The sequence below is a fragment of the Solanum dulcamara genome, chromosome 9 (assembly GCF_947179165.1).
Source record: "Solanum dulcamara chromosome 9, daSolDulc1.2, whole genome shotgun sequence".
Lineage (NCBI taxonomy): Eukaryota > Viridiplantae > Streptophyta > Magnoliopsida > Solanales > Solanaceae > Solanum > Solanum dulcamara.
The window spans coordinates 18,188,618-18,214,663 of record NC_077245.1 but is presented as its reverse complement, the minus strand read 5'-3'; the positions used below and the strand labels follow the sequence as shown (position 1 = coordinate 18,214,663).

Genomic DNA, 26,046 nt, shown 5'->3' with positions numbered 1-26,046 from the left:
CATGAATAAAATATTACAATAATTCATACTTGAACTATCACCAATAATTTATTGAAACACACCTCGGCTAGTATTTGATGGTGCGAGTACTACACTACTCTTTTGTGTTTAAAAATGTTGTCAAGTAGCACTCTACATGCATAATAATTTCATCGTATTAGAACTTAATTAAATAATTGCTAGATTATAAGTTAAGAGGGTCAATATTTACGCATAAAAGTTAGGGTCATTGAATTTTTTTTGGACCTTAGCCATGATCTTTATTGGACATTTTCTTCTAGGACAGTGGTCTCTTCTCAAATGTGGGTGGTGCTTGTTGGAAATCTTCCGAAAAATACTTTATTACGAACAATTATAGGGAATTTCATAGCTTGAGGCATTTCAAAATACACCGTTCTCAAGGATATTTCACCCGATATAGGTGTATCTCTAATGATTCAACAAGCTTTTCTAGTATTAAATTAGGAGCACAAAAACTAACACAGATATATCTTCATAGAAAATCTAGCAGAATGAGGGAAAGTATTTTCTCTATTCCTTTTCGTCACAAAGAAAGAATATAGTATATGTATTAGAAAAAAGTTCTGGCTCTTAGGTCACTCTTTGTTCAAGAAAATTTCTTGGGAGTTTATATATCTGATGTGATTTATATGTATTTGAAATATCAGATACATAAAAAATGACGAGCAAAATGGAAAGAAGGCTAACAAAGTTTAGTCTATGTACAATTTAAGATACATGCAACCCCATATTATATAATATGAGATATATATTTGGACGTATCCGAGCACACTAAAATCCTATAAAATTTGTAATATCCTAAATTAACGTTTAGGTAACAAAAGCCGAAAGGAAGATCGATCTCTGTCTGACTGTGTCTGTCTCTCTCTCCTGAATGCTGAATCTCCCATCAAAGAAGAAACAGGAAAAACAAGACTTCTGTCGTCTTCTTCACTTTTGTCTCCCCGTCCGTCCACAGATCAATTCATTCATTACCCACTTTGTTTCTTTGAAAAAATCAACCACTGTCACTGCCTTTCTTGTTCATATTGGGGTTTTCATCAATTGTGTCAATTAACCTAAGAATTGATGGTATTGTTTATGTGAAAATGGGTTTCCGATGGAATGGCAAAAGAGAGTTTCTGTGTCACTGAAGTTTTTCGATTATTGAAGAAGACTGTATGGGGAGTTCACAGCAGGCCGCTAGCTTTGGGGACTCTCAACAAATCTCCTCTGATAATGTTAATGGTCTGTGCCTGGCTCTTTCTTCTAGTTTGTTTATTGGGTCCAGTTTTATCATCAAGAAAAAGGGTCTTCAAAAAGCTGCTGCATCTGGCCTAAGGGCAGGTACTTTTTACTATTGCCTTAACTTTTTACAAGTTGTATGGTTTTTGATCCAATGCATTAGAAATGACTGAAATTGAACTGGTTTTTTCTTTAAATGTCTTATTAGTCCTTTTGATGGAATAAAAATGCTGGAAATTTGTTTGTTTTATGAACTGAGTTGGAATTCAGGAAATGCACTTTCTGAATTTATTGGTCCAGCACATGAGAAATGCTTGACATGCAGCTGGCCTTTTTTTTATGTTTTTTTTTCTATAACCATGGTGTCCAGGCTAGCTTACCCCTACAAAAACTAATTTCATGAAATATCTGCCATCTCCCAAAAACCATCCACAGTCATTAATGAAAGTATAGGGAATGGCCAAAATACCTTTCATTAAAACTGAATCTGTGACCCAAAACGGGCCATCGCCACGGACCGTGGTGGATAATAAGGTCCGTGGTCCCCTTTATGGAGAGGGACTTTGAGATTTTGTGAGAGGGGTTTTGGAAGGTTGCCCCACCATGAGACCCACCACGGTCCGTGGTGGTCTTCCGTGGTAGTAGACTTGGTCTTGAAAACTAGGGGGTTGCAGGGAAGAGTTTCAGGACTTGCTCCACGGAGACCTTCACGGTCCGTGGAGGTCACTATGGTCCGTGAACTTGGAGCGTGAAGATGGTCCTGACAAGGACCTGCAGGAGGGGTTCACCACGGAGGCCATTATAGACCGTGGTCCGCACTACAGCTCGTGGTGGCCTCTCATGGTCGCCACCTCAGGAACCCAAATGGCTGGCATGGACCACAGTGCCCCTTCACGGACCGTGGTCCTCTTCACAACCCGTAGTGGGTCCCATGAAGACCACCTAGTGCCAAAAGTTGAGTTTTTCTGTGAAATCATCTTTTGATCCTCGTTTTCCGACTTTCCAACTTTTGGGGTCTTACATAACATCATCATGAATATAGTCATAAGTGTAGCACATTATTATAGTTGATTCATAAGAATCCATAAGTTCGGTGAGAATTGTCCTTATCACCTCTTTAATGATGATCATGATTGTCTCTACTGGTGCTCAACCCACTTCGTTGGCCACTAGGCAACACTGTTGGGTGTGACTTTTTTATGTTGTTATGACTCTATGACTTCATAGGAAATGGTATTGCTGTTGGCTGGAGTTATGTTCCTTCTTTTTTTCTGTTTTAATTTCTAGTTTTGCTGAATTTACTAAAATCTTTGCTGGAGTTCATTGTTCCATACCCAAAATTTCCTAATAGAAATAACTGAAATTGCTGAAAAGATGAAAAATTTGTGACATCACTTTGGCAAAAAAAATTGTTCAGCATGTTAACAATGAGTCAGACTCTTGTTACCTTCCAAGTAAATATAATATGACTCAAATATATAATTAGGCAGTAAAAGTTTCCTGTTCTGCATTGCTTTATGACATTCTTTATTGTTTTGAACATACCATTTAGTGATTATCAATAATCAAAAACATTGACACTTGCTTTAGACAACAAATCTTTTGGCACTAAAAAATAAAAATCTTTTTGTGGATTCAAACCTATTATCATTTTAAGTTCTGAGATGCTTTGAAATATATCCTTATGATCTCTTCTGTTTTATTAATAGTAGAAAACTAGAACTGAGGGTAGCAAATTCATTATTATCTGGCAGTCATTGTGGATGATTGTAAAGAATATGGATATTATCTTTGAGATCCTTGTCTTTTTCTCATTGGTTTTGGTTTAGTTGTCCGCTATAGCTTCACAAGATGTGTATGCTCAGTTGAGATATTTTTACTTTTACATTATCACAAACAATATACTAGATGTATATGGTTAGTTTGGTCCCACAGCTTCAGGTCACCACACCTTCTATTAAACAACAAAGGTTTTACTGTTTGCTGTACTCCTGATAATTAAGGTTTCATTTACTGCAGAAGAGTATAACTACCTGTGTGTAGGATATTTGTAAGAAATCAACTTCTTGACTATATCAATGTCCACTTTCTATGAGCTCTCTTTGGTTAAAAGAAGATTCCTTTTGTTATTAGCTAAACAGAGTATCAATTTAATAAAAATACTTAAATGATGTGACCCGCTTACGTGGAGAAATTTAACATTATAATACCTTTATTTCATCCATGTCAAGAACCTTTTAGATACAATCTTGGTTTCATAGTAATTTAAACACTCTTGGTAGGAGTGTTTTTCATCATAGTACCATCCTTGATGATTAATTTTCATGATTTTCTTTTCCTTTTTCTCAGAAAATGTCAAATTTGGGAGCAGGGGGACACATTAGTTGAAGTAGTGTCATCCGACACTGCTTCGTAGGAAATTTACTAAATATGCATATAAACAACTACTGTCTGGGCACGCATGTTGCACATATACCTTTTTAAAGAAACCTAAGTGGATTATACCACCAGTTTTCTTTATTTTCTTTTTCCTTCCTTGAATTAAAATGCTTGTTGTAATACCTTTATTTCATCCATGTCAAGAACCTTTTAGATACAATCTTGGTTTCATAGTAATTTAAACACTCTTGGTAGGAGGGTGTGGAGGACCCACATTAGGGTAGAAGGCTAGTTCATAGTCTCGTTATTCTTCTCTATTCATAGGCGTAGTAGTGCATTACGATCTCTTGCGCTTTGACTTCTGATTTCTGTTATTTCTGTTATTATTTATTACTTTCTATGCTTTGATTACTTAATTTTACCTGTGACGCTTTCATTTATTTATTTAATCGTTATTTGTTATTTGTATTTATTTATTTGTATTTATTTGTTATCTATTCGTTATTTGTTTGTTGTTTTTCTCATAAAGCTTTTAATTTTCTATTCTTATCTAACATTTTTATGCATTTATGCTTTTACTGAGCCGAGGGTCTCCAGGAAACAGCCGTCCTACCTTGGTAGGAGTAAGGTCTGCGTACATTCTACCCTCCCCAGACCCCATGTTGTGGGATTTCACTGGGTTGTTGTTGTTGTTGTTGAATTAAAATGCTTGTGTTGATTGCGATAAGAAAGAAGAAGTTATAAAAAAACCAAATGATGAACTTGAAGTTCAAATGAGAGACTTATAGGTTTAATTACCCCAAAAAATAATGAAACGGATGAGAAGGCTAAACATCATGATTTTTTTTTTGTCAAACCATCAAACAAATATACAGTTATGGGACTGGGCGGAGAATAAAAATGGACACATGCTCAGATGCTAGATCAAAATTATGAATTAAAGTTTATTAGCAAAATCAAACGTGAGTTTCTAAGAAAAATACCAACCACTCTTACCATACATGGGCAAGGAACAAAGGAACCTGAGTGAAAATGGGAAATAATAGAGGAAAGTACATACATATGTTTAGCATTTGTAACTCTTTCTTTCCCATTCACGGTGGAATTCCAATCTTATAAAACTCTCATAATTTTATAATTTTAAATCAAAGTATTTAAGAACCATTAGTGGGGAACTATGTTGCTTGAACTCTTCAAAAATGTCGATGGGTGCGTGTCGGATCCTCCAAAAATATTGCATTTTTATAGTATCTGTCACGGGTGTGACAACATTTTTGGAGAGTCTAAGCAATATAGGTGGGAGTATGAATTGAATTATATTGGTTCATGAATCAGTCCTTTAGTTATTACATGAAATAGTGGATTAATAAATAGAAATCATTGCTTGTAATAAAGGTAAACAGTCATTATAATTAATTACTCCAATGTAATAAGTTGCTCTTAAATTGGATATATTTTTATCAAGAAATTGAAAAGCTTGCTAGAGCTCACCATTCAATGAACCACATTTCTTTTTATAATTATCTTTTTAATAGTTATTTGAATGTATATTTACTTTTCCGTACAAAAATGTTACTAAATTTTGTTTCATTGAAGGACAAAGATGAGAGAGAGAGATTGAGAGATAGAGGAGAGTGAGAGAGAGAGATATGTGCAAAACTGTTTTGATGGTCAAGAGCGTCGACTTGCGTAACCGAGGACGGGGTTTAAAACCTGCTCTGTACATGTTTTGCATATTTTCTCATTGTTTAACTTCTAAGCCTCTTTTGTCTAAAAAAATACAGGCCTCTTTTGTCTAAAACATAGAGGCCGTAATAATCAAACCCCATCCTCCAGCCAAAAAAATTGATTAAACCGACACGCCAGCTAACATTTCGTAACCACAAAGGGAGAATAGAATATTCAATCCTTAAAAAGTAATTATTTTAGTATAGCATACATGGATTTAGAACGATAATTTTGAAAAGAAGTTACTCATCCGTTTCTGTAATTAATTACAACTTCTGGGTGATTGAAATTGCTGGTGTTGTTATTCTCAAACTTGTCATCTCTCATGTCGTTATAGTTGTTTGTTCACTTCTTTATATGTGGACACCGCTTACAAAAAATCATGCGTACGCCATTGTTTGAGAGGACATGTTCAAGATCTCATCTGTTTTGTTCCTTCCTAAAAAAGATTCCATCTGTTTCTTTGTCCATAGCCTTTGGAAGACAAGAAATTCTAAAACTGATTTCATAAATGTGGTGTTCTACCTACTTTCAGAGTCTTTTCAAAGAAAGTATTACATGAGCATACTACAACATTACGTTCTGCTTCTGAAGAATGCTTCCTCATTTCCCATATCTTTAGTAGTCTCAGGCATATCTCATATCCTTGCCCATGTGCCTGTTCTTGACATGGATTCTCTCATGCTTTATCTAGAGTTAGTGCTACATAAGCTATTTGTGAAGAAGATGGATAGAAAGTGTAAGAGTGCATGCAATGTGCATATAATGACTAAACCTTTTCCATTGTATTTCAATTTTTATGTTGGTTTTGGTCCTTTAAATAAATGGGTTCATGATACGACTGTGATTTATAAGGGTGAGGTTGTTTTGGCATTAGCTTTGTATTTCATGTAATGTTTCATTCTTTTTGTCAAATGTGTGCTGCAGTAGAATTGTCAATTGGATTAACCCGTATGTGATCCTTCTTTTTTCATCTGCAATTTTCCACATGGAAAGTGCTTTATAAGAAGAAAATGAAGTGTCCCATTTCCCCTTTCCCTTTCCCTTTCCTGATTCTCCAATGTAAATAATTTTTTGTCCCCAGTGCTTTGGCCTAGTGGTAAGATTGCAACACGTGATGTCTGGGCTAGGCGCATGTCACAAGTTCGAGTCCTTCCATAGACAAAAGCCCGGTATTTAAGTGGAAAAGGGTAGAAGGACGGACCAATTATTCGTTAAGTTTTGAATGGTCTGGCACTGGCCCCTCGAGGAATTCTCAGTTATCAAAAAGAAAGGGAAAAAGAAAACGGAGAAAAATGGATTGGTGGTGGTGTCTGGCTTTCAAATATTTTATGAAACTGTTGGATAAGAAATGGATTGCCTCTTTAAAAATCTTACTCATCTTAGATCTTGGATTTAAATGAAATGTTTCTAAAAGTTATTCAATTTACATACCTAGAGGCAATGTGCTTTTACTTATTTTTACATGCTATGGCAGGCTCTGGAGGCTATTCTTACTTGATGGAGCCGCTTTGGTGGGCAGGAATGATAACAAGTTAGTTATCCTATCGTATTCAATGTTCTGAGATATGAGGATTGTGCTGAATATTTTTCCCGTCTGGTCCAAATAATGTCTTTTTGTGACTTGGCATGACTGTTGAGATGAGAATTGAAATGTACAGCATTTAAATTTATATAAAAAGAGATTTATTTTCCAAACTCATTATTCTTTTCTTTTCTTTTCTTTATGTTGCCAAGGAATATAAAAATAGAAAAGTAGATGCTATCTACTTGGCTATTAAGGAATATGGACAAAATGATTCAGTTGATTTTAACTTATTTTTGATAAGGTAAATGATCTTATTAATCTTGGGGGAATCTCCTCGTACAAGAAGTATACCAAAAGGTAGTTAAACCTACATCAAAATTTGGTTCTCTACGGAAGTCACCCACTCATCTATGCAAACAAGAACCTCATGGGTGCACCAAGGGGGAAAGAAAAGAAAGAAGAATAAGAAAAGGGGGAACCTCAGATTATTTCAGCCTATACGATATATTAATAGCTGATCAAGGGAGAAAGAACAGAAAAGGAAAGATGCCCTGTCACAGAAAGTATTTGACTTGTGAAAGGCAACACAAAATTCCTGGTAAAAGAAAAGAATAATTTACGGTAATAGACATCTATGTCAAGGATAAATAATGCATATTGAGTTGGCTGACAGATTATGGATGATATTTTCCCCCCATACTAGGTCCAAAATTCAACCAGTTAATGATTGGAACCTCTTTAGACCCTGCCGTTGTGCATGCATGTTATATAAGCTGGTTTTCTTGGTAACTAAATTTATTGAATATGGGGAAGGATAATTTTGTATTCTCGATCCAGGATGAGTGAAAGAGGAATTGAGAAGTTAAAAGTAAAGGAAGAAAGAATCAACTATTAAAGATAACGTTAACATGTAAATTGTTTGTTATTTTGCTTGTTTTGTTTCATTAGTGTGAGAGAATAGAAGGGCTTTCAGGAGATGAGCGGCTGAGGGCCCTCTGAAGGATATCAATATATCTTAAAGAAGTCCCTCTGACTATTGAAGCCACATTATATTTGTCGATTTTCTTAATTCTCTAACAAATATGGATGCTGAACGCAAGGATATTTACTTGAGTTCTTCACGGTTGCTCTACTTTGATGTGAGGATTTGAATCTAATTGATCTCCAACTGGAAAATGCGAAGTTCACTTGGTTTAAAGGGGATAACCATCAAATAGCTTCAAGAATTGATAGGATCCTGGTATCTCAACAATGGGATGATGCTTTTAGCAACCTGAAACAGTATACTATGCAAAGAATAATGTCAGATCACTCCCCAATCGCTCTTCAAGGTGGTTCCTGGAAGAACAAAAGTTATTTCAAATTTGAGAATTGGTGGTTAAGGACTGATGAGTTCACAGATAGAGTTAGGATGTGGTGGAACTCATTTGATTATACTGGGAAGCCTGACTACATCTTGGCATCTAAATTAAAAGCTTTGTAACATAAATTGAAGGAATGGAGTAGAAGTGAGCACGGAAGTCTTGGCCAACAGAGGAAGACTGTTCCGGAAAAGCTGGTGACTATGGAAAATATTCCCACTGATAGAACTTTAACAGAAGATGAAGCAATGGAAAAGGCAACTTTACTTTTGAACCTGGAAGATTTAATAAAAAATGAAGAGATATACTGGAGACAAAGGTCAAGATCTCTTTGGCTAAAGGAAGGGGACAAGAATACCAAGTTCTTCCACAAAATGGCTAATGCACACAAGAGATATAACAACATAATCAACTGCTTGTTCAGGGGAATATAGTCCAAGAACCAAAGGATCCAAGGGGAAATAATGGAGTTCTACCAGAAACTCTACTCAGAAGATGTTAAATGGAGACCTGGCAACAATTTCATAAATTGTCCAAGGCTAACAGGGGAGGAAATGGAGGACCTAGAAAGAAATTTTGATGATGAGGAGGTTCTGAGAAGTTTAAAGCAATGTGCAATGGATAAAGCGCACCAGGACCAGATGGCCTTACAATGGGGTTCTACATCAAATGTTGGGAAGTGGTCAAGGGTGACATCATGAAGAATTTTCAACATTTCTATGACCAAGGGAGGTTTGAAAGAAGTTTCAATGCTAGCTTCATGGCCTTGATTCCAAAGAAGAAAGGTGCAAAAGAATTAAGGGACTTTAGACCTATCAGTTTGATAGGCAGCATGTATAAAGTCCTCTCAAAAGTGCTTTCTGAAAGGCTAAAAAGAGTGATATTTAAGCTTGTTGACTCACGACAGCTAGCTTTTATTAAGGGGAGGCAAATCATGGATGCTGTTCTCATAGCTAATGAAGCTATAGATTCCAGGTTAAGTGTGAAAAAACCAGGCATTCTATGCAAATTAGATATTGGGAAAGCATATGACCATGTCAATTGAGATTTTCTTATGGATATGCTAGAGAAGGTGGGTTTTGGCCTCAAATGGAGACAATGGATTAAATATTGCATATCCTCAGTGAGCTTCTCAGTGCTTGTAAATGGCTCTCCAGCAGGGTTTTTTAGTGCACAAAGGGGCTTAAGCAAGGTGATCCCTTATCACCTTTCCTTTTCCTATTAGTCATGGAGGGACTCAAAAATATGATTAAAAGCCCGTTTGGATTGGCTGAAAAAAGTAGCTTTTAAGTCAAAAAATAAAAAGTCAAACTAAAATGACTTTTAAGTCAAAAAATAAAAAGTAGGGAGAGTCCTACTTTTGGTTTTTAACTTTTTTAAAGTCATTTAAAACTTATTTTAAGTTATTTTTAACTTTGTCAAACACCCCCAAAAGCTAAAAATGATTAAAAGTAGGTTTGACCAACTTTTAAGCCAATCCAAACAGGCTCTAAGAATGCAAACAGAGAAGGATGGTTTAGAGGTTTTGAAGTAGCTAGAGCTGGAAGGGAAAGCCTAGAGATAACTCATCTACAATATGCAGATGCTACTCTGATATTCTGTGATGCTGAAGAGAACAATCTCAAAATTATGAGACTGATTCTGGTCTTGTTTGAAGGAATGTCTGGACATCTTGTTAACTTGAGGAAAATCTTCTTGTATCCGGTTAATGAAGTGACAGATATGGGGAATCTGAAGTTAATTCTTGGGGGTAAAGTAGGTGCTCTTCCAACTACTTATTTGGGTATGCCTTTATGGGCCAAATCCAACTCCTTGGAAATTTGGAATGGTGTGATTGAGAAGTGTGAGATGAAACTAGCAAGGTGGAAGTCTCAGTACCTCTCACTTGGAGGAAGATTGACTCTGATCAACTCTGTGCTTGATGCTCTTCTAACATATATGATGTCTTTATATCCTGTCCCACCAGGAGTCATTAATACGTTGGACAGCATCAGGAGAAAGTTTTTTATGGCAAGGCGACAAGGAAAGGAAGGGGTATCACTTAGTCAAATGGGAAAAAGTGATTAATGATAAGAGAGTTGGGGGTTTGGGGATAAAGAACCTGAAGAATCAAGCACATAGAAGCTTTGAGAATGAAGTGGCTTTGGAGATACTCCAATGATAATAAGAATTTATGGGGCACAGTCATAAAAGCAAAATATGAGGAGAGTGACAATTGGATGACAAAGGAAGTTACCACTCCCTATGGTGTTAGTTTGTGGAAATCTATTAGATCACTTTGGAATGAATTCAAACCAAACACCAAGATTAAAGTGGTAGATGACACTAAAACTAGATTCTTAAAGGAGGACTGGCATGAGGCGGGAAATCTGGAGACACTCTTCCCAGATATATGTAATATGGTTTTTCAGCACCAGAGTACAATAGCTGAACTATGGACCCCTCATGGGTAGAATTTTGTATTTAGAAGGCACCTTAATGATTGGGAAATTCCAAGAGTTGCAGAATTCTTCAACATCATTGAACAATTTAATGGCTTGGAGACAGGGAAGGACATATTGCAGTGGTTGGGGAATTGTAAAGGGACTTTTAAAGTAAGTGCAACATATAGGAAGTTGAACCACCCAATTATGCCGGCACTTGAATGGCCCTGGAAACACATCGGGAAGGCCAAGATCCCACACAAAGTGGCTTGCTTTGTGTGGTTACTGGCTAAGGAAGCTGTGTTGACACAGGAGAATTTGATGAAGAGGAGGATTCCACTATGTTCTAGATGTTTTTTTTTGTGGGGAAACGGCAGAGACAGTCAATCACTTGTTCTTCTGGTGTAAGGTCACTGGCCAATTGTGGAGTCTATTCCTAAGGCTCAAAAACATCTCATGGGCCATGCCTGGTAGAATTTCAGAGGCCTTATACAGTTGGGAAGAAGCAGGATCACAAGCAAAGAACAGAAGCAACTGGAGAATCATTCTTGCTACTATTTGGAAAGAGAGAAATCTTAGAGTTTTTGAGAATAGGGAGAGTAATATGCAGTAAGTAAAACTGAATTGTATTCTAACTTTGTGTTTTTGGTGTAATCAGATTTACTCTAATGACATTGTCTGTATCATTGATGTTTTAGACACATTATAGGGATAGGACAGTGCCGTTAGAGTTCATTATGTAAATATGGTTTTCAGTACAACCCATGTACTGATTTACAGAAATAGACACAGTTACCAATCTCAAAAAAAATATGGTCTTTTACTTGTTCAAAAGCCTCCATAGGGAAAAAAAATATGCATTTACTGAAAATCCTTCCAATATTGCTTGTAAAAAAGTTAAATCTCCTTAAGGATTTGCCGCCTCCACCTCTCCCTAAAAAGGAGATGTTTTTACCGGGATACCATGCTTGTTATTTTATTTTTGTTTGAAGCATTTTAACCATATCCATGTTCTCCTCACCTTTCTATTTGCAAAAAGAAGAAGACGACAAACATGAGTTGATGTGAGTGCATTGCTTCTGTGGCAGTGATTGTTGGAGAAGTTGCTAACTTTGCAGCTTATGCATTTGCACCTGCTGTCCTAGTCACACCTCTTGGTGCACTCAGTATTATTATCAGGCAAGAGAAGGCTGGAAATGATTGTTCAGCTTTGCTATCTGTTACCTTCAAGGCGACATTTATTTATCTATTTATTTATTTATTTTTGCAGTGCTGTACTTGCTCATATGATTTTGGGAGAAAAATTGCATATTTTTGGAATAGTTGGTTGTGTTCTATGCGTTGTGGGCTCAACAACCATTGTTCTGCATGCACCTCAAGAACGTCAAATTGAGTCTGTAAAGGAACTCTGGGATCTTGCCACGGAACCTGGTATGCATTTGAATGCTGAAAAAGCCGAGTCCTTCTTGACATTTTGTGAGCATGGAAGTTTTGATTGCTTAATTTGTCAAAACTTTTTACTGACAATAATTTGCTACTTTCTTACTCATGGCAGCATTCCTCCTATATGCAACTTTGGTTATAGTGGCAGTTGTCATAATCATTGTCCAGTATGCTCCAAAATATGGACAGACTCATATAATTGCTTATATTGGAGTTTGTTCACTTGTTGGTTCTATTGGGGTAGGCACTCAGCTATCTGGTTGGAGTTCGGCTTTTCATTTTTACCCTACCTCATCTGGGTTCTCTTTTTCCTTAAGCTTGTTATTATTGCATCATTCCTACATGGGCTACATCCATGTGATCTAATTGTGTTTGTTTTTGAAAAAATCATAAATGATTTGGCAGGTTATGAGTGTCCAAGCACTAGGAATAGCATTAAAATTAACATTCTCTGGGACAAACCAGTTGTTGTATCCTCAAACATGGGTCTTTGCAGTTGTCGTAGTGACATGCGTGTTTACACAAATGAACTACTTAAACAAGGTAACGAAATGTATTCTCAGTTCTTTTTGTTGTTATTTTATGCTTGGATATATTCGTCATTTGTGTGGAAGTTCTGAACATTAACTTGGTGTATCTTTATGCTCTTGGACTCTTAGGTGTCAGCCTATATCTTGTTGGTTGTTGCAATTTGACTTACAATAAATGTAATGAAGTTTGTTCAGTTAAGATCCTATTGAAAAAATAACTTGAGCTACTAAATTTAGAAGCCTAGGCTCTCTCTTTTCATAGACATCACACCTCTGTGTGGTCTCCTAGAGCACCAAGAAGGTTGCTTCTTCGCTTAGCTGGCAGCCAAAGGGACCATCCTTACAGCTGAGCATAAGGAGGACGAGGATAACATATGTCAGCTGGTGTTACATGTGCAAGCAATCTTATTAAGATGTGGACCAATTGCCTTTTTCCTGCCAGGTAGCAAATAGACTATGATGTACTATGTTAAACTTGTTTGGAATACATTGGATTGGACTAGGCTAGCCACTATCAAAGATTTGCTCCTTAGTTGGACATTCAGGAGAAAATAGAGAAGTAGAGCATTGGAAGTAGCTCAATTAATGCAACGCTAATGTGGATATATAGAAGAGCCAAACAAATAATATATATATAGAAGGGTTTTTTAAAGGAGTGGAAAATGCAGTTCTATAAATGAGGAATGCCTTTTGTTTCTTGTAACTTTTTTGGAGCATCAACGAGGTTCCAGTTATTACCAATGATCAGATAGTGTCTTGTCAAGGGGCCTTTCTTAGAGGATCAACATGCACATAATTGATAGCTCAATGACCTTGAGGAAGCTAATATCTCCACTAAAAATAAAACCTTCACATGTTTGTTGTTTGATGAATGTTGAATGTTACTGAGAGATAGAGCTCTTTCTGCAGATCAGTGAACATTTCAAAATGTTATAATGAAAACTACTTGCCTTTATCATTGCAGAGCCCCTTGGCTACAATCTAGATGGTTATCATCGAAATATGGATGTCATACAATTTTGGAAAGATCAGAAATTATCACTTCATGAGTACATAGAGGGAATAGAAAAGGGTTGTCTTAGATGGTTAACCATGTCCAAGATAAGCATCCAAATGGACTGGCCCTTAAGTGTGATAGTATGATGATTGAAACTGTTGAAAAGAGACTGCGTAGACTTAGAATCACATGGAGAGAAATTTCCTTAGACCTATAATTTGTCGAAATCAATGCAGACTCAACTAAGAATTGAACAAAATGGAATTAAAGAATCTGTATAGATCCATACAAGCAAAGACAACTAGTTTGGATTGATGCTTAGTTGTCGTCGTTACACTTACAATAAGTTGTTCTTAGAGCCTGTTTGGATGGACTTATTTTAAGCAACTTATAAGTTGAAAACTGCTTATAAGTTTTTAAAAAATAAGTTGGTGCAACCCAACTTATCTTTTTTGACTTATAAGATGTTTTCAACTTATAAGCTGCTTAAAATAAGTCCATCCAAATAAACGTAATTATTTATTAGGGCTTATTTTAAGCACAAAATGACTTTAACTTGGCCAGCCAAACACTCAAAAAAGTTGAAAACAACTTATAAGTCAATCCAAACGGGCTCTTAGTCTTTTTAGTTTTGTAAGAGATTTGAATATTACAACTATCAAAAAGCTATTGTAAATAAAAACTTAACTTTATCCTAAGCTTTCAGGCACACTTCCCTAGGCAAACTTTCAGAAGTCCCTTTTGGGCTTTTGAACTCTTCTCCGATGGTCTTCCACCATCGGAGACTCCACTTTTTCTTCTAAAATCTTTACAAATCTCTTTCATTTCTTCCAGAGATGGATAACCGACTTTTTTTTCAGAATGGGGGCAAAGTCTTTTGATATCACAGCCTCCTTCTCAGGCACGGACGCCTGGTTCGATTGGGTAGAGAGATCGCGACTCTCAATGAGGAGGATGACAATTAGCAGGGGAGTTCTTCTATGGCTGTGCAAAAGGATGCAAGAAGCCTCTGGCAATGAGGGGAAAATCTTTAAATCAAGGAGATGCAGAGACTTGGCAACCTACATTTATTGCAACCAAAAGTTCAATAAATATGGTCGCTACATCTTAATAATAGCTGTTAAGGGACAGAACAGAACAATCATCATTCTTCCAGAGAACCAATTTAATGAGGGGTGGGGGAGACTGGTTCACAAAATTGAAGATTTTATTAATAAAGAGTCAAATACACATGGCACATTTATTACAAAAGGGGATACAAGGTGGAACACTATAAAGGAGGGGGCTAATTACAAAGAAGCTATTACAAAGCTTAAATGGGAGCAACGGATGCCTGAAGCAAGAAAAGAACCCATGAATGTGGCAAAATCTGTCGGTCAGAGGATAATGCTCAGCTACGAAGATGTTTGGTTGGGAGATTCATTGGTGGAGAAGAGGCCCCGACGCGCAACGACGTTAGAAAATGGGCGATTCAAACCTGTAAAGAGTGCCAAACATTCAGGTGTATGACATGAATGGGTTCAACTTCCTTTTTGAGTTTCAGTCAAGAAGAGCAGTAGAGCATTCTGATGGGAGAATGGAAGCGACAAAGACCAAATCCTCAAACTGGAGTGGTGGCATCCAACAAAGGGGGCTATACAACAAAATTCGATTGGTACTGGATCAGGGTCTGGGGCTTCCTTTGCAACTCTGGAACTCTGAAACGATGAGAAAGATAGGAGAAAAATGTGGAGGCTGGCTGGAGAATGAAGAAGAAACGGAGCTCAAAAACCACTTACGGTAGGCCAGAATCAAAGTTAAAGGGCCTAGGGAAAACATTCCACCATCCATAGATGTCGAGGACGAAAACCTAGTTTTCTCGATGCCGATATTGTGTGAAGAACTAGCAACCTACTGGGAAAAAAAGCCGGAGAAGATGACTGTTGCAGCCAGTACCCAAGGAGAGAGGTCAAACCCTAGTACATCTAGATCTACAGAGGCTATTCACCAAAAAGGAAGAGATAATGCAGAGAGAGATATTTCTGATATAGATGTATACGGAAAATAGATGTCCTTTGCTGACACAAGGCATGTGTCCACAGTTGGGTCTCTTTCAAGAGAGAGATTAAAGAGGGTTGGGTGTTCCAGTAGTAATAGTGGACAGTTGGAAGGAGTCGGGGAAGAAAGAGAAAAGACCCTCACAGTTTATTTAAGTGGTGGGCCAGATGGTGGAAAGCCCATTTACTTTAAATCAAATAAACTGAAGGATAAAATAGATCCAAAAGAAGTGGGGCCAGAAAAAACAAAAGCTCTTCACAGAGCCTTTCATTGAGGTCATTAATATGTCAAACTCAGAGGCATGCAGTTGTTCGAACTTCGTCGAATTTGAAGGTGAGGGAGAACTTGAGGAGATAGTAAAAAAAGGAAAGGAAAAAAGGGAGAAAGAGCAAGATAATCCATTACAACCACATGAAGGAATTTAGGAGGAACGGGGGATCAATAAGGGAGAACAATTTAACTCAAAGTAATGGAGAAGGAGAGATGGATTTTTCAGATTCTCTCTTGGTTATGTACATAGAACCAGAACCTTCATAGGTTGACAATAGCACACATGAGGAAGACTTAGCTGCCAATGCCACAGAATGGGTCCAAGCAAACATGATAAAATTAGGTCAACAATTTGGTGTTGATTTTAAAGGATCAAAAAGGAAGCATACATCATGTTAACGAAGCTGGATCAAAGGAGGGAAAAGGAGACAGGAAAAGAAGAGAAGATGAAGACAGTAAACTCTAACAATGTTGTCTCAAAAGAGGTGAGAAATTTGTTCTTTGATATGAATTTCAAAGACGGGGAACCAAGATCTAGTGGGAGGGTTTTAGCTCTAACCAATCAATGAGAGTGAAAATAATTTTATGGAATGTGAGGGAGTTGAACGAGAGTGATAAAAGGGACATTGTAAGGAAATTATTACATCAGTGGGGGGGGGGGGGGGGGGAGGCAGGTATTTATGTATTAGTTGAGACAAAGTTGGAGGGTACTATTGATGGATTAATACCGAACATTTGGGGAAATAGATGGATGGGAGAAGTTCATAAGGAGGCAAAGGGGAGCAGTGGGGGAATTGCAATTTTGTGGGATAAAAGGGTGTGGAAGGGGTAATTGGTGGAGATTGGCAGGCAAAGCCTAACTGGGAAATTCACAGGGGTAAGTGAAGACTTCAGTTGGAACATAACTGCAGTATATGCTGATTGTAGTAGTGAGATCAGGAAGATGTTGTGGGAGGAATTGACAGTCATTAGAGGAAGGTTTGTAGGACCATGGATAGTTTGCGGAGATTTAATGTTACTAGATACCCATCGGAGAGAACAGACTTAGTGATGCTATAACAGATTTCTCCTCTTGTATTGAGGAGTTGGAGTTGATAGATCCTCCTTTATTTGGAGGATCTTACACTTGGAGAAGAGGGGACAATCATAGAAGTGCTTCAGAATTGATAGATCTCTTCATTGTGCGCAGTGGGGGAAAAGCTTTATTCACATTAAACAAAATCTGCTACCAAAAATAACATCGGATCATAATCCTATTAGCCGAACATGTGGTGGTTGGGAATGGAAAAAATCTTATTTTAAATTTGAATCTTGGTGGTTGGAGGTAGAGGGATTTAAAGACAAGGTAAAAGATTGGTGGAACTCTTTTAAAGTTGAGGGGAGAGTAGGATATATATTAGCTGAGAAAATGAACTTGTTAAAGGTAAAGATGAAAGAATGGAGCAAAGAAAACAAAGGTAACTGGAAGCAGAGAAAAGAAGACTTTTTAAGCCAGATAGCAAACTGGGAGATAATACAGGAACACAGGATGCTTACTAATGATGAAATATTCCATAAGGCAAATATGGTCATGGATTTTGAAGAGATAGCCAAGAATGAGGAGATAGCATGGAAACAAAGGTCCAGGGTACAATGGTTGAAACATGGAGACAAGAATACAAAGTTCTTCCACAGAATTGCCACCTCTCATAAGAGGATCAATACTATAGAACAACTTGAGATAGAAGGTAACATTGTGAAAGATCCAGTTATGATCAAGGAGGCTGTCCAGAATTTCTACATAAACTTATACAAGGAAACTGAACACTGGAGACCTGATTTGAGCATTCAAGATGTTACTATGATAACTGAAGAGGAACAATTATGGTTGCAAAGGCCTTTTGAGGAAGAAGAAATCCTAGAAAGTATTAGGATGTGTGCCAAGGATAAGGCTCCTGGACCGGATGGCTTTCCAATGATTTTCTTTGTGACCTTTTGGGAAGTTTTGAAGAAGGACATAATAAATACTCTACATCATATTTCCACTCCAATCAGAATTTTGAGAAGAGTTTCAATGCAACATTCATAGCTCTAATTCCTAAAAAGGTTGGAGCTTCAGAGCTAAAAGATTATAGGCCAATCAGTCTGATAGGAGGGGTTTACAAAATCATAGCGAAATTATTGGCAGAAAGACTAAAGAGGGTGGTGAGCAAATTGGTCAATGAAAATCAGATGACTTTCATAAAAGGGAGACAGATCATGTATGCTGCATTAATAGCTAGCGAGTACATAGATTCAAGGATGAAAGATGGAGCTGCAGGTTTATTATGCAAGTTAGACATCCAGAAGGCCTATGACCATGTAAATTGGGGATTTCTATTGAATGTTTTGAGACAAATGGACTTTGGCAGTAAGTGGCTAAAATGGATAGAAGTGTGCTTTAAAACGGTCAAGTTCTCAATACTGGTAAATGGTGAACCTGTTGGCTTCTTTGTATCAGATAGGGGACTGAGACAAGGTGACCCACTATCACCTTTTCTCTTTATTCTAGCAATGGAAGGTTTTGACAGCATGATGAGAATAGCTACACAGAACAGGTGGATCAAGGGTTTCCATATAGGAGACAATGGGGAGTGGAAAGGAGATTGGTCATTTGCTATATGCAGATGATACTATCATCCTATGTGAGCCAGAAGCTGAACAACTGAATTACATCAGATTGGTTCTGATCTTATTTGAAGTAGTATCAGGTCTAAGAGTCAATTGGGGAAAAAGCAGCTTGATCGCAGTCAAGGAGGTGCCTGAGGTTCAAGAATTGGCAAGCATTCTAGGGTGTAAAGTAGAGAAATTGCCAACAACCTACCTGGGAATGCCACTAGGGAGCAAACATAAAGCCTTGGAGCTATGAGATGGAATTCTGGAAAAAGCAGGAAAAAATTTGTAAATATGGAAGGCTCAATATCGGTCCTTGGGGGGTAGAGTGACCTTGATAAACTCTGTTTTAGATTCACTACCTACTTATGTTATGTCACTATATCCAATTCCTCCGAAAGTTGTCGAAAAACTGGACAGACTTAGAAGAAACTTCCTCTGGAAAAGAGGCAAAGAGGGAGAGGGCAAGGGTTACTGTTTAGTGAAATGGAACACTGTGATGCTGAGCAAGGAAAGAGGGGGACTGGGTATTAGGAATTTGGAAATAAGAGCCTTTTGATGAAGTAGTTGTGGAGATATACTAGTGAGGAAAGAACACTGTGAAAGGAGGTTATAGTGGCAAAGTATGGGGGATTAAACCCATGGTGTACAGAGAGAGTTTCAGAACCCTATGGGTGGGGAGTATGGAGGACAATTAGAGCTTTATGGAACTCTATGGAAGAAAATGTGTTTCTCAAAGTTGGAAATGGCAACAAGATTAAGTTCTGGAGAGATGGATGGATTGATCAAATTCCCCTAACTGAGTCATTCCCATATCTTTACTCAATCTGCAACAATCCTGAAGCCAGAGTATGTGAATGCTGGACAACTCAAAGCTGGGACCTGTCTTCCAGGAGGCTATTGAATGATTGGGAAGTGGATAGGGTGGCTTCTCTGCTAGAAAAATTGGGTGGAACCAATCTAGTAACAAATGCACCAGATAGAGTTATATGGAAGCACAACAAGGATGGTAACTTCACAGTAAACAGTGCTTACAAGAAAGGAATACAAGTTGGGGTTACAGACTCACTGGAAGAGTATTTGGAGAGGACTGATCCCCACAAAAGTGAAATGCTTTACTTGGTTAGTCATCAAAAGAGCCTGCTTAACTCAAGAAGTCCTACAGAAAAAAGGAATGCAACTAGTCCCTAGGTGTTTCCTATGAAATTTGACGGGGGAAACAAACAAACACCTATTCATACATTGCAAATTCACTACACAGATTTGGGAGTTGTTCCTCAACATCACAGGCTTCAGCTGGACTATGCCAGAACACACTTCTGACCTTTTTAGTTGCTGGATCAGAAGAGGGGGTAGCAAGACTCAAAATAAGTGGTGGAAGCTAAGACAACTTTACCAATGTTTTAAAAAAAGAGATTTGATTATTACTTGGGGAAAGTTAGTGGTTTAGAGAACATCTAGTTTTCCTATTTACTAGTATAGCAATGAAATTTGCCTGAATAGACCCAAATGGACAGACACATTCATATAGACGATTCGGAATAGTTTGGCTTGAAGCGTAGTTGATTGATTTGCCCGTTGAACTTATGTCGCTCCATGACTGACTACGTAAGACTACATTTATAGCTGCAGAACCTGAGCTGGTCATTTTTTACTCAATGGACATTTATATTTCTGATGATTGTTTTATCTATTTGCATATCCTTGTCTTTTCCTGGTGTTTTTCTCTTCCTTTTTTTCCGGGCTGGGGATAAATCATTGTTTTTCCGTATCTTTACACCAAATTTTCCTCATTTTTCAAATGCAGGCTCTTGATACATTCAACACAGCAGTTGTATCACCAATATACTATGTAATGTTTACATCACTCACAATAGTCGCCAGTGTCATCATGTTTAAGGTGCAACTACTTTCTTTACTAATGTTAACTTATACACCACATGGTTTTCTTTGAATTGTTCAATTTGATTCAATGAAAATATTTTGAAGAAGATAATGAGCGACATTTCGTATAGTTTTATAATAAATGACCATCAAAAATATGCATAATTGTTGATTTTTCTTTTGGTTGAGAATTGAAAAGGGATTTCTCTTCTTTTTGTGGGTGGAAATTTTCTTTATCATCTCACCTAATGATTTTTTCCCTCTGGAATGTTCCTATTTTTCATCTTAAACATGGACTTTTTGAACACCTAGTTCATGGTTGTAGTGTAGGAGGTCAGTGATCCTAGACTTCTAAGTCATCTTTTCCGACAATTCTGCCACCTCGTGAGTATCATGTTACTTATGTAGTTGCCTGGGGTATGTATGAAGCCTAAAAATAGAAGACCTGGAAAGGAAACATAGATGAATCATATTGAACCTAACTAGACATAAACATGATCAGGAGTGACAATGGTACAGAAGAATGTGTCCTTGCCTGGCCAATGTGGGTGGGGAATAATAAAACTTTGTGAGTGTAGAATGAATGTAGGCCAGGCCATCATAGACCTCCATTTTGGTGCATGAGAAACGTAATTGGAAAATGTAAGGGTTGAACTTTAGAACACTCATAGTAGTTGTACTGTGTTAAACATTGATGCAGAGGAGACAGGCCTTTTATGATTCCAGCGAGATGACTAGTGACTAGTTAAAGGAAAGATAAAGAAGATTATGTATTTAAGATTAGTCACTGATGAAATCGAAATTTCCTTATCATAATTGATGAAATTGGAGCTAAAAATGAAAGTAACTATGTTCTCTCTTCCTCCCCCTCCCGTTGATGAAATTGGAGGGGAAAGAAGCAGCCATCTTTCTGAATAATTTTTTAACTTGGATTATTGAGAATCATTTTAATAATTCTTGAGGACTTCTCCTTTCCTATTTACTTTTCTGAAACTGCCAACTATTAGAGCTTGGCATGTAACAATTTATACTCTTAAACATATCTAATCAGTATTTTGTATTACAGGACTTCTCTAGTAATAAAGAGAAAAAATCCTTTCATACATATGAATTGTGAATCTTACTAGAGAATTGATCGTCTAATGGGTGAGGGAGGTGGTAGTGGCTGACAGTTATAGTTTATATGTTTTTGATGAAGTAAAAAGATTCCATTCGAGGCATAGAAAGCAACGTTAATAAGAAAAGCAGTGTACAATCGAGAAAAGAAGCAATAACAGCAACAAAATAGTATGGGAAGTGAAACGCAATAAACAAATTAGACTAGGATTAGGGAGCTTACAAAATCCAAAAACTGTTATATGCTATTTATAGGAGAGAGTTTACACTAATTAAACAGATACGACATCCAGCCTTTAGGGAGTGAATTGGAGTTGAAATTCCATCAAAGCATCTCAGGTTCCTCTCTGTCCAAATGCACCAAAAAATACAGGCAGGTGCCATTCTCCAGATATTCCTGATGGTTTTATCAGCTCTCCAGACATTCTAGCTTTCATATGCATTCCTTACACTGAATGGCATGACCCAGCTTAGTCCAAAAATCGAGTGAAATATGCGCCAAGACTGCTGAAACAGTACAGTTGAGAAGTAGGTGGCTGGTGCTTTCTGAGTTGGTCTGGCAGTTGTAACATCTGTTGACTATTTGAAAACTTCTTCTTGATAGATTATCTTGTGTTAGGCAAGCGTCTTTGAGAGCTGTCCATCTGAAACAAATTACTTTTGTCAGGCTCTTGGTCTTCCAAATATACTTTTAAGGCCATTTGTCAATCATAGGATTGTTGAAGGAGAAGTGATTATAACCAGCCTTGACAGAGTATAGACCATTGCTAGAATTCCCCCATTTCATTCTGTCTATTGTCTGCATGTTTACTGCACAACCTTCTAACAATGTGAGTACCTGTAGTAGATCATTCAGTTCCCAATCTTGAACATTCCTTCTAACCTGCAAGTCACAGTTATAGTTTATATGTTTCTCTGTCTATTCTGTTCGGATAGATCCAAAAGATTATATATTTGCATGGCTAACAAGTGACTTTACGAAGTCTTTTTCAGAAAGCAATTGCCTATGTTATAAATAAAAGCCAGAAGCTTGTACTATTAGGGGTCTTTTGGTAGGGTGTATAAGAACAATTCTAAATAGAGTGTATTAATGCTTGTATTAGTTATGCTTGCGTTATTTCGTATGCATTGTTTGGTTGAGTGTATTAAAAATAACATGCATTGCATAATTTTTTTTATATTTTTTTTTTTATTTACAAAGATATCCTCCACAAATATGGTGGAAAAGATGTAAGTAAAAAGGATTTTGAGGGGCAATTGGGTCTTTAACCATGCTAATGCATGCATTGAATTCCCGTGCATTCCTAATACCATCGATTTCCATGTATTAGTATTACACTCTTCAATACACAATAGAGGTTGAAAAAGTTTACCAAACAAGATATTACTAATACACAAAGCTAATGCACGCATTATTTCTTCTAGTACACTCTACCAAATGATCCCTTAGGGTATTGAGCACATCTTATAACATCAATCACATGATGCCTTCAAGCATAAAATGCTTATTTACCCTGGCAGACCCGGTGGAACTTGTGTTTCTTGGAGGAGTTGCAATTTTCTGTGTCCCCTCCTGCTTATTGACCATAAATACTTGTCTTATTTGTTGGAGTAACTGCTTTGAAGTGTTGAACGATAGTGATTTCCATTAGTCAAATATTTGGATAAGTTTGACTTGTGTGTGAAAGACATCCTCTTCAACCATCTTATCTGATGCTAAAATGTCTTTCATGCTTCTGGAACAGGATTGGAATGGGCAAACTGCAACTCAAATTATTACGGAACTCTGTGGGTTTGTGACCATTTTGTCAGGCACCTTTCTTCTTCACAAAACCAAAGACTTAGTTGAGGGTATCCTTTCAAATTACTATTAGTAATAATAGAATTCACCTTTTGTGGGTTTTGAGTTGATAACTATTTTTCTTCCATTCACAGTTTCTTCACCATCTGCGTTTATGCGATATCCTAAATATGATGAAGGGGGAGGCTCCAATGAAGAAGGCATTCCTCTTAAGAATCGAGAATCCATGCGATAGCCAAGATTACGTTGATATCACAGTGTTTTTCTTAAGAGACATGACAACTATTGATCCTTCCTGTTCTACTCGTGGACGACAATAAGATGAAGAAAGTGTTTGGCTTGTTAGCTGATGCAATAGTTGCTTTACACATGCTACATTAATTTGTACATAAAACTACTCTAGGACAAAGTGTAAGTGGGAGACCAGGTACCGGTATAGCATTCTTGTCATTGGCAGTGGAACTTCCTCGCGACATCGAAGCTGACATCTCCCCAGAACTTAAGGAAAGACTCTCAGGCAGGTGCTTGAAGAAATTCTCTATATATCTTAGTGAAGTTTGAAATTGATGCATTTAAGAATATCTTATTCTTTTAAAATGGAGTGAATCATATGGAGCTCTCCCATTCTTGTACCTATTTTCCTAATTTTACTTGTAACAATCTCCAAATGAATGAAAGATAGGGTAGTTGATTTTACTGTTGGTCATCTTTAAGGAAGCTCCAATTCCTTCATTTTTTGTTACAGGGTAGACCTTTTTATTTGGTTTAACTGGTCATAGATTAGCCAAAAAAGTAAGTTTGTTCAAGGATAGCCTTGATTGGTTATATGTCCGGACCTTTTCAGTTTTTAAATCGAGGATCTATCGGAAACAACTTCTACATCTTCACAAGGTAGGGGTGCAAGGCTGCGTACACACTACACACCATCTTCTCCGGATTCCACTTATGGATTACATTGGATATATTGTTATTCATGAGTTTTGAAATACTTTGTTCTGAGTCACTAGATGCAAGCTCAAGCTCAAAGTGATGCAACTCTTCAAGCAAGGCATTCACCCCCTCCTCCCCTGTCTCAATGTATCCATTTAAGCATGCAAATTACTTATATAGTTCAAATTGACTCGTAAGAAAATTTTGTCGCAAAAAATGAAGATTTCAAAATCATGTTGATACAAATAAACTTTGTACGAGTTTGATCATGATTTGCATTTCTTTCAAATTATTTTTTGTAAAATGAGTCTCTTAAATTGACAGTCTATCGAAAACCTCTCTATCTCCACAAAAGTAAGAGTATGATTTTGTGTACACCCATTCTCCCCAAACTTCATTTGTAGAAATAATTGTATATGTTGTTGTTGTGTTTGATCATGATATGTTTATTAGCTCAACTTGATTTGAGTCACTCAATTTTTGCTGAACCAACTTATTTGGGTATGTTGTATACTATTCAAATATTCAATTACAAGTTGTGTATTGAGTTATCTACTGGAAATGAATAGAAAATAATTAAGTACACAAAATTAGGAATAATTGGCTTATAGAGTAGCTTTCTTTGTGTTCATAAAAACATACAAATAGAAAATACTGATTGTTAAAGTAGTAGATCCAATCACGAAAAACTTGAGAAATCAACACCGACATCCTCATCGTCACCCCTCATCTCCCGAGACGAATTCAAAATCTAGAATCTATAAATTCATATAGTGATTTCAAGTTGATAAACAAAATAATTAAGATTTATAGATATTTAATGAGTTTCTTTTTTCATATTGAATTCACGTGCCCCCTCACTCTTACCCACCCACCTCTTAACCTTTGCCCACCCTCCACCCCCACCCCTCGCTGCCACCCCACATCCCCACTCCCACAGTATTTGCATAAATGATATATAAATGTATGTAGAATAATATTTTGTTTATCAAATACTAAAGAATAAGTAAAAGAAAAATCTTATTTTTTTCAGAAAAGAATGAGTATTTTCCATGGATCATTTTCTTTCCTACCAAACACGTCCTTTATAAACTTAGTTGAAAAAGTTACTATCATTTGGTACTATATATGGTGATATTCAAGAAATTAATACAACAACAACAATTCAGTGAAATTCCACAACGTGGGGGTTGGGGAGGATAAAGTGTACGCAAACCTTACTCCTACCAAGATAGGACGGCTGTTTCCGAGAGACCCTCAGCTCAATATATAATTAAGAAGGCTAGAGACTTTAAAGTATAAAGTTGCAAATCCAATCATTATTATATTGTAGTCATTTTAAGGTTGTCTAAATATATGAGATGTGACAATTAATTGCCTTCCACAAAAGGCAATATGTCCTATTGAATTTCAGTGCAAATTACAGATTGAGAATTCAGAACCCTAGCTAAAAAGAGAAAGAAAACAAATAATTGTCTTTGAAGTTATAAATAATAGCAGTATATCCGGTCAAATTCCACAAGTAAAGTTTGAGGAGGGTAGTTGTATGCAGACCTTACCCTTATCTTTGCGAAGTAAAAAGATTGTTTCCGATAGACTCTTGACTAAAGAAAAGTGTTATTTTTTAATTTATTATTATTATTATAGATCCTAAAAAAAAATTGAAGTTCTTTATATGCGTACTTAAATACATATAAAAGACTTAATATATATATATATATATATATATATGTAGTTTCTAGC

General features: G+C 36.9%; 1 protein-coding gene across 2 annotated transcripts; it reads left to right on the top strand.

The window, feature by feature from the left end:
* Window positions 1–810: 810 nt before the first annotated feature.
* On the top strand, window positions 811–24,595 carry LOC129902611 (probable magnesium transporter NIPA4). Of its 2 annotated transcripts, XM_055977941.1 has the most exons (9): window positions 811–1,347; window positions 6,830–6,886; window positions 11,753–11,843; window positions 11,935–12,095; window positions 12,220–12,347; window positions 12,513–12,650; window positions 20,380–20,472; window positions 23,318–23,423; window positions 23,508–24,595. In XM_055977941.1, exons 1-9 carry the CDS (start codon window positions 1,182–1,184, stop codon window positions 23,606–23,608), a joined length of 1,041 nt encoding a protein of 346 aa, XP_055833916.1. In that variant the 5' UTR covers window positions 811–1,181; the 3' UTR covers window positions 23,609–24,595. The 2 variants fall into 2 exon arrangements, with proteins under 2 accessions (XP_055833916.1, XP_055833917.1); XM_055977942.1 differs by lacking the exon at window positions 20,380–20,472.
* The last annotated feature ends 1,451 nt before the right edge of the window (window positions 24,596–26,046 follow it).